A 14,519-nucleotide genomic window follows, 5' to 3' on the forward strand; every position below is an offset into this window, starting at 1 on the left:
CCTCATCCTGATCTGAGTCTCCCACAGGACATTTCTACCGTCTATGCTGAGGTGAGACACAGCTCCAGGAATTTACCGCCAAGAGCCCGAATATAAGAAGCAGGATCCACAAAATTCTCCTTGGTGACTGTGAGGACATCCCCTCCTAGTAATGCTCCTTCACCCACCCAGCCCACACACCCTTCCCTGGCCTCCTGTGTTCCCAGGAAGCCAATGGTGTCCCCAAGCCCTTCTATGGGTCCTCCGGTTCCTGAGCCCAGCAATGAGGGAGCCCCTAAGCCCCTTGTCCTGGATGGAATCTTGAGGAAACTGGAGGAGCACCAGAGAGCGAGGACCCCTCTTAGCAGAAGACCAGGCAATTTTATAAGAAGATACAATACACACACACACACACACACACAAACATAGGCTCAAACAATAACCCTGGACATGGAAGCCACAGAAGTTTCCACACCAGTGGAAGAGTTGACGTTCCTGTTCCATACGTGTATATATGCGCCTGTCTTATAGCCTCTCTGTCCCTTTAAATGTACTTGGCATGACTCTGAAAGGAAAGAGCTTCAGCTCTGTGGAGGGCTGGACCTGGAGCAGCTCCTCTACTGCATTTTCAATTTTGGAGCCATTGCAGCGGCCCATGAGTGACCATGGGGCTGAAGGGCATCTCAGAGGTTCAGCACCAACAAGATCAGCAGGGAAAGGGCCTGGCCCAGGGTATATCGGACACTGGAGCCAGAGCCTTTCAGGCCCAGGGACGTCTGCCTTCAAGGGCAACCCATTGTCTGCTCAAGCCCCTTCCTGTTTAGCAAAGAAGGAACTGATGCCTTCCCCAAAGTCCGCATTTGTGGAGTATGTTAAGAAACTCAGTTACCCTTTACCTGGGTCCTTAGAACAGGATCCCAATCACTGGATACCTTGGATAACTGAGCACTTGTCATAGAGAATAATAGAATTCTGAGCAGAGGAGGAAACTCATTTGCTCCTGAACATCCTCCAGGGGAATTCAGGTCGCGAGTCACTTGACATTCCTTATATCTATTTTAGAAATGGCCACTGTGTCAATACTTTATTGGTATTTCTGTGTTCAGACAGTTATTACATTATATTCTGTTCCTAAAATAGAAGCTCGGCTTTCAAACACCTTGTTAACTAGAAATCTCATTAGTTTATGACTATTTCAGTGATCCTACAGTACTTCCTCTCTCTTTTTTTTTTTTTTGCCAAATTGAATAAATAATTACATCGAATTACAAAACTGCTTAGGGTGGATGGTGTTTTATAACTGTTGATTTCTCAGATGGGTAGATTTGCATTCAACAGAAGAACACAAAAATTGTGCAGCTTTTCTTGCTTAAAAAGAAAAGTAATGTCTTAGTTTTGATCATTTTATTATGGTTATATAATATGTTAACACTAAGGGAAGCTTGGTGATGCGTATATTGGAACTCTGTGCTGTTTTGGCAAATTTTTTGAGAATCTGAAAGTATTTCAATATAGAAAGTTAAAAAATAATTTTAAAAAATGATACATGGTTGTAGAACAGGAGTTTTTAACCAGGGGTCCATAGACCAGGTTCATAGAAAGATTTCGGGGGGCCTGTGAGCTTGAGCTGAAAGAATCAATGTATTTTTTCTGACCTCTAACTCAAATCTAGCATTTCCTCCACTTATGAAAGTATGCAATAAATTAATTGCAGTAGCATTCATTTCACCTGAATGTCAGAGGGGTCGATGGGACAAAAAAGCTTAAGAACCCCTGCTGTAGAACATATTTTTGTTAGTAGAGGTATAGCCATTTGTTTCACACTGTTCATCAATATCAATCACTTCCAGAGCCTGAGAGTTTGATTTGGTTCCTTCCAGGAATCCATCCTCCTTGATTCCTGACTGCAGTAATAAAGGGTTTGTTATACTTGCTCCAGTAAGGCCCCGGCTCCAGTTTCATAGGCCCCTGACCTGGAGTCACAGAGCCTGAGGTCAGAGTTGCCGAGGCTGGACTGCACTAGACCCAATGAAGGAGAAGATCTATGTTATCTAGATGCTCCTGAGCCCTGGAGCTGCAAATATCTAGGATCCCACTCCTCTAAAATGTCATCCCTAAAACATGTTGGTGTTGTGTGTGTATGTGGGGGGAGGGGGGGTAAATCTAAAACTTCTCTAAAAATAAAGTTTCTTGTTAAAAAAGATGTGTCCCTGGACCAGGAGCGGTGACATCACCTGGGATGCTATTAGAAATGCAGACTCTGCCCCAACTCCAGAACTGCTGAGTCAGAAATTACATTTCAGTACTATTTCCACGTGATTTGTATGCACTTTAAAGTTTTAGAAGCTCTGGTCCACCTATGAGATACACACTTCAGGGAAGGACATCCATCCGCTCACCTTTGGGTGCTTACTTGCCTGTAGTCCTGTGCTCTGGATGATGACAGTGGATGAGAATGACACCAGTACAGAGATCCTGCACCAGAGAGCTAGCTAGCTTTTTTTTGTCATTTCTGTTCCCTTCTCTTCCTTCTCTCCCTTCATCCCAGTCCCTTTTCTATCACCCCTGATATTGTTTCCCCTTCTTCATCCTCCTCCTGCCAGTCTTAGTGTTACTGGATTTTGTCTAGGTTCTTGGCTATGCTGCAGAAATGAATTTCAAGAGCACGGCGGGTGAGTTAAGCCAGTAATTTATTCAGGTAGGGAGGGAAGAGACATGGGAGAAAATAACAGAGCAGGGGTCCCAGGTAGAGAGGAAGGAGCTGAAAAGGGATAAGGAGGGCTGATATACAGTTTAAAATCCCCCATTATAGATTATAAATCCACAGGTTTACTTGCGTGGCCATGTGGCAGAGGAAAACTTGTGAGAGCAACACACAGAGGGCAGGAACGGGTCCAGAGACAAGACAGCAGGGCAAGAGCATGCTCAGGCCCCCAGTTTGCTTTATAAACTGTTAATTATTCCACCCCTTTGCTAATGGCAGGGGAGGGCTTCCAGCTCTTTGCTGCTTTGATTGATTACCCCACCCATCAGTCCTCTAGTGAGGACCCAATGATAAAGTCCCTAGGGAACATCTGGGCATTTTCCTTGCTCCCAGAAGAAGTTTTGTTCTGGGTAGCAGAACCCTGGGGGTGGGGGTCTTCCAGCAGACATCTTGGGGGTTACTGATGTCCTCGTGGACTCTCTGCCAGGTTCCACATCTGTCTATTAATTCCCTGTCTTACTACCTACTTCACTAGTCCATGTCCAAAATAAACTAGGTTCCCTTCCCTTTGCCAACAATCACAGAGACCCTGCTGGGAGGGCTGAAACCAGGCAGGCCATAGGTGCAGGGCTCCACTGAGCAGTAGGGATGCACCAGCAGAACCCAGGGCCTGCCACTGCCTCTGTAGATTAATCACGACCCTGTACAGAGTCAAAACCTGGGCAAGGCAGTTCAGGAAGGCAGACACTTGATGATGGGGACCCGGAAGGGAACAGCCCTTCCAATCGTTCCCATAGACCCCTCCTTGCTGAGTTCTCATACCATTCCCCCTCCCTGCCCTTCCACCAGTGCTACTCAACCAAGGTCCACCACCCCGTGCCAGTCTGCAAATTGGTTTTACTTGTTCATGGCAAGATAAGTAGAAAAACTAAAAACTAGAATTTGGAAACTTTTTTACCAATCAGACAGGGTAATTTTATATTCATTTAATACAATCATAAAAAATTAGGGCTTGTATTTTGTATGTCTTCCTAAATTTTCTTTTTCTCTTAGTTTACTTTTATTGTATTCTGCAAAAATATAGGTTCACAACAGACTAGAAACCAAAAAAGAAAAATGGGTCCTTTACCACGAAGAGGTAAACAGCCCTGGTCTACATACATACATACACACTCACGTACATTTTCGCCCTCTCCCTCACACACGTTTACATACACACACCTCTCTGGCACTTTGCTCTATCCCCAGAACCTCTCACCACCTCACACATACCCTCCACTCTTTTTGCACAGCATCCTTTTGCCTTAGTCTAGAAAAGAAGAGGTTGGAATTTTCCAAAATGAAAAATTACCAAGAAAATAGAAGAAAGAAAATCTCCCCCAAAAAAGAACATAGAGAAAGAAGAGCTTTCAGAGGAGACCCATACTCTTGGCCCAGACTCCCACTGGTTTCTCTGACAGCACACCTGGCCCCAAAGCCCTGTTTCCAGTGCTCAGTTACTGGAGCAGGAGCCAACTTCTGTTCCTAGACAGTGGTGGGCAGGGGCAGGTGGGTCACCTCTGAGGGAGAATGGAATTTCACAGTTCTCCAGGGACAGACACTGCACGCAATGAGGAAGGATGCACTGGTGAGGGCAAGAGGGTTGCCCCCCACCCCTCCCTCTCTAAACCATCTCCTGCCATCCCCAGCCTGCCTCAGCTCTGCTGGCTGCTGTACTGCCCTTCAGCAGCCCCCACACATTCTCAAGGCTCTTGCACCATAAAGTTATTTTTCTCTCCGAGGCAGAACTAATGCAAACACTTATCCAGAAGGGGTGAGCAGGCTGTGCGTCCTCTAGGAACCCGAGCTCTGTGGGGGTAACATTGCTTACAGGGTTAGAGAGGAAAGAACTCTCTAGATGGGTTCTGGGTGAGGCAGGAGCCTGGGGCAGCACCTCCAGGGAGAGTAAAGAAATCCGCAGCTGGGAGCCTCGTGGCTGCCCTCTGGTGGCCTTCTGGGGAGTCAGGGACTTGAGCACTGGCCTACACTGTCATCTGATGCACTGATTGGACAGCTTCACCCAAAGACGTGATTAGAGACCCAGTCCTCGTCTCATATATGACCATACAATTTAAATGCAAACAATGAAAATTGAGCATGTGCAGCCATAAAAAGGAATGAAGCTCTGATACACGCTACAACATGGATGAGGCTTGACACACCACATAGAATGAAATGAGCCAAACAGAAAAAGATAAATAGTACATTATCTCACTTATATGAACTACCTAGAAGAAGCAAATTCATAGACACAAATCATGGATTCAGGCTATCGGGGGCTGGGAACAGGGTGAGGGGAAGAGGGAGCTATTGCTTAATGAGGGCAGTTTCTGTTTGGAGTGATAAGAAAGTAAGAATAATTGACGTTGGTGATGGTGTGACCCAAGGTTAAGAATTAAATAATCATGATTACTGAAACATTATATAGATGCTTTTAATCAGTCAATAGTGTTCATATTTGAAGGTATTGAAACTGGCTAGACTGACTTCATCTTTTGTATGTGGCCATTTCAGACTAAAATCCTGTCATTGTAATGATTACACCAGACAGACCTTACCCTTGTATATGAACTTTTCTATTGAAAGAGTGACCACTCCACCTTCCTCCGTTTGAAAACCAGATGAAAAGCCTGGTAGCTGACTGCTTTCGGGTATCCGCCTCTCCAGGATGCCTTGATCACTGACATGGCTGTAACTTGGAAACTCACTCCTGGTCAGTACCTGCCCCTATCCTGGTTCAGCCCCTTAATGCTTATTAATGAAAGAACCTGTATAAACTCTACCCCAGTTACTTATAAGCATCCTGATCTTATAAAATACAAGAATTTCTGCAAATCAGGGAGGTAGTTGGGCAAGGAGGCCTCCTGTGCTCCTTTGCATGTATAACCAAATAAACTCTTTCTCTCTTTGAAACCCCGGTGTCTCAGGAATTGACTTTAAAGAACTCACTTTTGCTCGCTATCAGTGGTAGCACTGAGGCAGGCCCGTTTACAGAATGGGAAGAGGAGTCTAAAACCCGGCAGGACAAAAGGGCTGTGAAACACGTCGGCAAGGAACCCCGTCTGGAAACCCCCTGAGGGAAGGACCCCACCTGAAGGCTATGGAAGGACCCGGCCAGGAGAACTCCAGGTGGAAGGAGATTTCGCCCAGGGTCAAGGGAAAGCCCTGGATATCCTGAAGGGGCCTCACCATTGGGGAACTGATAGGTGGGGTGATCAATCAGAACAGCAAACAGCTGGGGCCCCTCCCCCAAACATTAGCAAGGGACAGAATAATTAATGGCTTAAAAAGTAACTTCACAAACCAAATCTCTCTCTCTGTCTGGAGCAGCCTGCACCTGTACCGGGGTATCTGTAATCTGTTATTTTCATCCGTTTCTATTCTCTTCTCCCATTTTTCTTAGTAAACTGCTGGCCTAACTAAACTAGCATATTCTTAAGTTCTTGTACTTAACATAGCCAAGAACTTAGAGGAATCTGGCTTTAGCACAATACTGTGAATATAATCAATACCACAAAACTGTATAGTTGAAAGTGGTTAAAATGGGAATTTGGAGTTGTATAATGTTACAATAAAAAGGTTTTTTTGAAAGTTATTTTTAAAAAAAGAAGCATGCCCCTTCCCTGAAGTAGGCAAGTCACACCATTGGGATTTCTTTCAATTCCAGGTTTGTTCATTTAGATTTGTCTGGGAAACACGGCCCTTTATATTTTTATTCAAATGAGCACTCACTAAACAGCCTTGCCTCCTTCACCACGTTATCAATTGTGATGATAGTAACTACAGGTGGGGTGTACAAAACACAAAAGGACCCAGGCTTTTTCATCTAATAATGGGATATTTTGGGTCCTGCACACATTTCCTACTGCCTTCAGCACGACTGCAAGAAGCTGTGGTTGTCAGAACCTGGAGCAGTCAGCAAGTCTGCTTCTTCACCTTCTGTTGCTCCTCCATGCCTTTCTCAAGGAGATCCTTCTCTCAAGTTCTTTGAAAGAACAGCCCAGCCCTTGTTATACTTCTTTCCCAGGTGGGGTACAGACCAGCAGTATTGTTCTTTTTATCATCACTGTCATCATGACCACGTCATCTTCAGCAGGAGTTCCTGACCTCAAACAGCTTACATATGGTATATAGTGACGGTTTATTTAGGCACAGTCCATAAATGTTTATTTAAAACATTAGTGTACACAAGGCAGGACTCCAACAAATGCTTGATGAATACATGAATGAATCAATTTTCCAGTCTCCCCTTTTCTAATTAAATAGAGCACAATCTTGGCTTTTTTTTTTATTGTTGTTGTTTTTGTTTTTGTTTTTTAATGCAGCCTTCTTTCAAACCTTTGGAAAGGTATCAAAAGTAGACCCCACTTGAACTGCACATCTCCTATGGGCTACTTCATCTTGCTCCCTCTTTCTCCTCTCTCTTCCACCCCTAGGTTTTCAAAAGTCCCACTCCTACTTACTTCTTGAAGAGCTTGGGCAAGGCACAAATGCAAGTGCAACTCCTGGGAGGCTCAGGGCCCTCCAAGCACACAAACAAACTCCTGTTCAGTCTTCTTCAAGCTCTCTCAGCTAGGAAGCAGCTCCTTCCAGGGTCTTCTGTGCCAAAACCCAGCCTTCCTGCTGCATCAAGACAGCCACAGGCCCTGGCTGACCAGGGAAGGCAGTGCATGGGCTCTCCTGGCCCAGGGCATCCTTTGGGGCTGGCAAGTGTCTGGTGGGATCTTATAGGCTGATGAATCATGCAGCATCTACTCTGCAGAACCGGAAGAAGACAGGCCCAGAGAAAGGGCTTGCATCAGGTTCTGCCTGCCCCTCTCAGCCCCCAGCTCTGCACCATCCTCATGAAGCAGTGCCCAGAAGGTCTGCTCACACCCCAGTAACATCCCTGCCCTCTTCTCAAAGCTCCCCAAATGCCTGTTTAAAGTCCCTCCTTCCTGCCTGCCTGTGCTTCCTCTGCCTGCTTTCCTGACTCCTTCTCTCTCCCCCTTTTCCCATCACTCCCACTGGGAGAAGCCCAGGCCCCATTCTGCCTCAGTCCTGTCCAAATAGTGAGGTCAATTGTGGGTGGCCTGGGACACCATTTCACATCCCTCCAGAATTGCACTGGCTCAAATCTCTGCAACAAAGGGCTCCAGGTTAATGTCCAGTTCAGGTAACTCTTGCAGCCATGGCTAACACCTGCTCCCCCATCCCTGGCCCGCAGTGAAGGTGGGCTAACGGTGGGTGCAGATGGTTTAGGAAGCCTGCCTTGGCAGCAGACTCAGGCTTCCCACAAGGGCCCAGGGAGGCAGTTCAGAGCCCTGGCTGCCAGCTGCTCTCTTAATTAAGGGATGCAGGAGTGGCCCCTCTGAACTCACCAGCTAATTTATTCAAGTGCATTCCCCCTCCAGCTGGGTAATTAATGTGGTGTGAACCAGTGATTAGGAAAGATGGGGAAAGTCTGCCACAGATTTAACCCTTTCAGGGACCTGTGCCTCTAGCACAGCCTTCTTCAGCCCATCTTTCTTTGGTTGCCTCAACAGTGGGAAGTTTTGCCCTTCAGGGACTGGGTATTTTGCTGGTCCTCTCCTGGCCCTCCCCTATATCTTCCCCCAAACTCCCCTCAAGTAAAGGTCTTCCTAACTAAGAAGATGGCAACTCGTTCCTGCTGGATGGATCACTATGGGCAACCCTTTGTGCTGAGAGGGATTTTACTGTCCACTGCCGCTTCCAAAGGAATTAGGACCTGGCTCTACTCCAGCATCCCAGGGCCCTACAACTCCAGGTTCCTGACACTCTAGAGACATTCAGTCAATTCAACAGACTATTGGAGGGATCATCCATGGAAAGCCTGTCCTTGGGGATGCCCAGGGTGCAGAAACAAGGAGGACCTGAACACTGCCCTCCTGGAGCCCCCAGTCTTCTGGAAGAAGAGAGTCAGAGAAGGATGCAGCTCACACCTCAAACACACCTTTACCTGCATTTGTGGGGGTTTCCTCTTCTCTCTCTGGCTATTAGTAGCAATGGTTAATATCTGAGTACTTACTATGTGCAACACTACTCCATACAATTACATGTCTTCGTTCATTTGGTTTGAATACTTTCATCCGCACTAATCTGTGGGTACTTGTATTAGCTGGCCAAAGGGGTGCTGATGCAAAATACTGGAAATTGGTTGGTGTTTATAAAGGGTATTTATTTGGTGTAGGAGCTTACAGATGCCAGGCCAAAGTCTATTTTCACATGTTGAAGCATGATGACTGCCAATGTCTGTGAGGGTTCAGGCTTCCTGGGTTCCTCCCTTCCAGGGTCTTGCTCTGTCTGGATTCAAGGTTTCTTTCCTCCCAGGACTTGCTTCTTCCCAGGCCCAGCATTCCTCTCTTCCTGGGGCTTGCTTCTCTTTCCTCTATGAGCTTACTTCCTGGGGCTCCAGCTTAAGGCTTCAGCATCAAACTCCAACATCAAAATTCCAACATTATAAATCTTCAACTCTGTCCTTTGCTATGCCTTTTATCTGTGAGTCCCCATCCACCAATGGGTGGGGACTCAACACCCTAATGACATGGCCCAATCAAAGCTCTAATCATAACTTAATCACGCATACGTACAGACCAGATTACAAACATAATCCAATATCTACTTTAGAATTCATAACCATATCAAACTGCCACTCTTTAAAGTTCACCTCAAATATCACCCCCTACGCTGAGCCCTCACCACACCTCCCAGCCTCCCATGGGTTGGGCCAGGCATCTGCCCTCTGGCTCTCATCTCACCCCTTACACACAGCAGGAATTGCTCTTTCCACACTGATTGTAATTATTGAGTTACATCTCCATCTTCTCCAATAACTGAACTCCTTGAGGGCAGGGGCAATGCCTTTCATCTCAGTGTCCCAGCATCTGGCACATAAGTAGATGCTCAATAAGTGCCTGGCAAGTGAATGATGAAATTAACAGTGGCATCATAAATGACCCACTCCCATAGCCAGGGAGCTTCCAAATTCTGTGAGGGCTCTTTGCTTCTGGCTCTTTAATTCTAGATATTTCCTTCCTAGTTCAGATTCTTCTGGTTTTTCCAAAACCAACTCAAAGTCCTCCAGGCTATTTTTTTTCTCTTTATTTTTTTTTTAATGTTACATTAAAAAAGTATGAGGTCTCCATATACCCCACACCCCCTCACCTCACTCCTCACATCAACAACCTCTTTCATCATTGTGGCACATTCATTGCATTTGGTGAATACATTTTGGAGCACCGCTGCACCACATGGATAGTGGTTTACATTGTAGTTTACACTCTCCCCCAGTCCACCCAGAGGGCCATGGCAGGACATACAATGTCAAGCATCTGTCCCTGCAGTACCAACTAGAACAACTCCAAGTCCTGAAAATACCCCCACATCATATCTCATCTTCCCTCTCCCTACCATCAGAAGCTACCATAGCCACTTTCTCAATATCAGTGCTCTCCATGCTCTTTCTCTCTGACCATCCCTTTTTGTCTTCTCTTACTAGCTAGTTACTCCTGGCTCAAAGCGTCAACGGCTCCCTCCCTCCATGCAGTGTTGCTCAGAGTGAGCCTTCTAGCTTCAGTATCACTTGAAGCACCTGTTAAATCTACAGATTCCTAAGCCCCAACCCAGACCTACTGAACCAGAATCCATAGGGTAAAGGCTGAAAATCCAAATGTTTAACAAGCTTGAGAGCCGCTGATCTCCAGAATAAAGCCTCCCAGTACAGACATACCTCATTTTATTCAGCTTTACTTTATTGGGCATCACAGATTTTGCATTTTTTACAAATTGAAAGTTTATAAATGCATCTGACAGCACCATTTTCCCAACATCATGAGCTCATTCCATGTCTCTGTGTCACATTTTGGTAATCCATACAATATTTCAAACTTTTTAATTACTGTATGTCTGTTCTGTAGATCTGTGATCAGCAATCTTTCACGTTATTCTTGTGAGTGTTTGGGGGCACCAATATAAGATGGCAAACTTGATATACGCTGTGTGTGTTCTGACAGCTCCATTAACTTACCATTCCCCATCTCTCTCCCTCTCCTCGGGCCTCCCTAGTCCATGAGAAACAACAATATTGAAATTAGTCCAAATAATAACTTCCTTTTATTACATTGACTTCCTTTTTTTTTTAAAAGATTTTTTAAAAATTTATTTCTCTCCCTTCCCCCAGTTGTTTGCTCTATGTATCCATTTGCTGTGTGTTCTTCTGTGTCCATTTCTATTCTTGTCAGCAGCCCAGGAATCTGTGTCTCTTTCTATTGCATCATCTTGCTGCATCAGCTCTCCATGTGTGCAGCGCCACTCCTGGGCAGGCTCGACTTTCTTTCACGCTGGGTGGCTCTCCTTACAGGGTGCACTCCTTGCGTGTGGGGCTCCCCTATGTGGGGAACACCCCTGCATGGCACAGCACTCCTTGTGCGCATCAGCACTGCACATGGGCCAACTCCACACAGGTCAAGGAGGTCCTGGGTTTGAACTGTGGACCTCCCATGTGGTAAGTGGATGCTCTATCCATTGAGCCAAGTCTGCTTCCCTGCATTGACTTCTACGTATTCAAGTGAAAGGACTAGCTCTCTCACTTTAAATAAGGGGTTCTTAACCTTTTTCGTTCCATGGACCCCTTTGCTGGTCAGATGAAAACCACAGACCCCTTACTAAGTCCACACTATAATGTGTATTATTTAATAAGTATATCACACCCACACCAACATATCCCCACAAGAATTTTTTTATTTACCATCAACAGATGAATAAATAAAATGTGTTATATACACACAATGAAATACTACTCAGCTATAAGAAGGAATACAGTACAAACACTTGTGATAACATGGATGAATCTTGAGGACCTTATGTCCAGTGAAGCAAGCAAAGCATTGAAGGACAAATACTACTTGACCTCTCTGATATGAAATAAGCAAGCCAAGATGCCTCAGAGAGCTAGAGACGGAACATAGGCTTAAAGGAATTGGGGGTGGGGGAGAGGAAGGTTGCAAGCTGACGCCTGCATGAGTGAAGTCTATGATAAGCTGGAGTGAGGGACGAAACGGGGTCCCTGTTATGGGACGAGCGGGGTCCCTGTTGCGGGACGAGTGGGGTCCCGTTGTGGGACGAGAGGGGTCCCTGTTAAGGGACGAGTGGGGTCCCGTTGTGGGACGAGAGGGGTCCCTGGCGTGGGGAAGAAAGCCTCGTACGGCCACTGAGGCTTCCCTCGGGGGCTCCGAAGGCGTAGAGGGCGCACGACCCAGGAAGGAGTCGCGGAGACAGGCTGATGGCACAAGTCTGGTTTATTCCAGAAGGGTAGACACTTTTTATAGGGCTTAGGGTGGCGTAGAGGGTTCTGATTGGCTTAAGCTAAAGGCGACTTGTGGTTGGTTGCCATAAGCAGTTACTAGGGACGGGGGCAGATATCAGGTTAGCTCTGCTATCTATAGGGACGGGGATTGGTTGGGGACTGCATGGAGAGATTTGATAGGTGCAGGCGGGTACTGCTTCCTGATAGGTGGTTGTAAGCAGTTGCTAGGCATAGGGCAGGCGGAGAGGTTAGGAATAGGGGAGGGGAAAGGGGAAGTGAGAGCCGACCAGATGTTAGGCTAGGCGGGAGATAGCGGGAGGCGACCGTTATTGATGTATCTTGCCCGGGTAGGCTGAGGGCGTGGTCGCCGTTCCAGCCACCCTGAACTGCGGCTTCAGGCTGTGCACACGCCTGTTGCCGGGTCGGCTTAGCAAAGGTGGCTTGCACTCCCACACTGGAGGAAAGTATTTGTACAGGGAAAGGAGAAGATGGGGGCATAGGGATAAGTTTGGGTGGGGCATTGCAGGCTTGAGTTGGGCTAGGGTTGGGAGGATGGGTCAGATGGCCCAAGGAATTGGGGGGGAGGGATGGGGGAACAGTTGAAGATGGGAGATTGTCAGGTATATGGTTGAAACTATAATGTTGAGAAAACTCTTTAGATAATATAAGAAGGAAAGATTACCTGTTTAAGGTGCTTAAGAGGGGGTATCTGGCACAGGGGCAGGCTTCTAGGGAGTGTGAGTGCTCATTTTGTCACAGTGTGTTAAATCATTGGATGGAGACCATACAATAAGTGTGAAGGTGTACCCACATCCTGGGGAGACCTGATGTTCTCAAACAGAGGGAATTGTGTCTATCAAGAGAATCAGTGGCTTCCAATGGGTTAGGGCAGTCTGTTATGTAGAGCACTCAGCATTGTTGCAAGTATCTGTAAATCTGGTCCCTTGAGTAGTGAAGATTGTTTGTCACTGAATGCTCTGAGGGGAGGGTGAAAGAGGTATAGAATAGATGGAAGCAGGCAATGGAAGTGCTCTACAAGATCATTTAACATTGGATAAAGGACATGTTAACTTATACCAAAAATGTATAAAAGTCTATAAACTAAAATGTAAATCGTAATGCAAAACATAAGGAAACTAAAAATTTAGAAATTTGTACAGTCTAAAATATAATCCATAATGTAAACCAAAATGGAACTATGTTTGAAAGCTATGTTTTAAAATCTTACCTCAGCTGCAGCAAATGTAGCATGAACTTGTTAAAAGATCATTGCTGGGAAAGGGGGAAAAGAGTTTGATGTTGGATATATGTGAGTCCCCTATATTGTATATGTGAATTACTGTGATCTAAAACTTTTTTGAAGACAAAATTTAAAATTAGAAAAAAATAAAGAAGAAAGGATGTAGACACTGAGGAAGAAATGAAAGAAAATGCCTTGCCACTGTAGATACAGGGAAAAATATATTACGATGATGACAGGCAAAACATTAAAAACAAGGTTTTATAATACTTTCCATTTTTTTATTTTTACTTAATTTTATTATTTCTAAATTAGTATGTATATTTCTAATCTTTAAACCCATACTATATTTCATTTTCCTATTAACTGAATTTGGCAATATATTAGGCTTCATTGTCAAAGAAGTTTGGGCCACAGAGAGGTTCAATGATGGCAAGGGAGGAACACTGGTGTTATTGATTGGGGGGCACATGGCTGGGAGGGAATTCTCCAGGGCACGTATATAGGGTACATAAAAATGTTCTGATACATGTTGGGTATTTTCATAGTAGTTACAGTTACAAATGACAAATGAGGGAGTGCTGAGTTCCTACTCAGGGGAGCTCTGTTACATTCCCCAATGGAACAGCAATAATCAGTGAAGTGCAACAGCGAAGACCAACAAGGAAGGATGGTCCAATGATGAACCCTTGATTCTGATGACGATGCTTATGAGCCTATGTGCCTGAAATATGAACTAGGCCTAGAGCTGCAGGGCACCTAAGAGTTACCTCCTGAGAGCCTCCATGTTGCTCAAATGTAGCCACTCTCTAAGCCATACTCAGCATGTAAATGCATTACCTTCCCCCCAGCATGGGACATGACTCCTGGGGATGAGCCTCCCTGGTGCTGAGGGATTACTACCAATCACTAAATGGTAATGCAACTAGAAAGAAACCTTGAATAAAAGACTCTACTCAGACCAGCAGAATATCTCAGCCTACCTGTATGATCATGTGTTAAAAACTGCTTTTTGACCTTGAATAAAAGGGGGAAATGGCAAAGACAAATGAATTTATATAGCTAAGAATCTTCAAAAAGGAGTCAGGAGGTCATCAGAGGGATCACACACATGCCTCAGCAGGACCCCAGAAATAGCCAAAGTAGATACTACCTTAGGTACTGGTTCTCCTGAAGGCCAGAGAGACCCACAGGGTGTATGGTCATGGCAGATGGATTTGGAGTTCTGTGCCATGTCATTGGTCCCTACTTTG

General features: G+C 45.5%; 1 protein-coding gene across 2 annotated transcripts in view; it reads left to right on the forward strand.

The window, feature by feature from the left end:
• The window catches only part of LOC105745887 (Fc receptor-like protein 6), a 304,798-nt gene that overhangs the window by 207,979 nt on the left and 82,300 nt on the right, over positions 1–14,519 (forward strand). Inside the window, exon 12 of one of the 2 annotated variants that reach the window (XM_071207498.1) lies at positions 28–1,244. The exons of the other annotated variant lie outside the window; for it this stretch is intronic. Coding sequence (XP_071063599.1) covers positions 28–96 — 69 coding nt within the window. The 3' untranslated portion in view covers positions 97–1,244. Of the gene's footprint in view, positions 1–27; positions 1,245–14,519 lie in introns of those variants that run through there. 2 annotated transcript variants of the gene reach the window in all.

Source organism: Dasypus novemcinctus, chromosome 13 (assembly GCF_030445035.2).
Source record: "Dasypus novemcinctus isolate mDasNov1 chromosome 13, mDasNov1.1.hap2, whole genome shotgun sequence".
NCBI classification, from domain to species: Eukaryota; Metazoa; Chordata; class Mammalia; order Cingulata; family Dasypodidae; genus Dasypus; species Dasypus novemcinctus.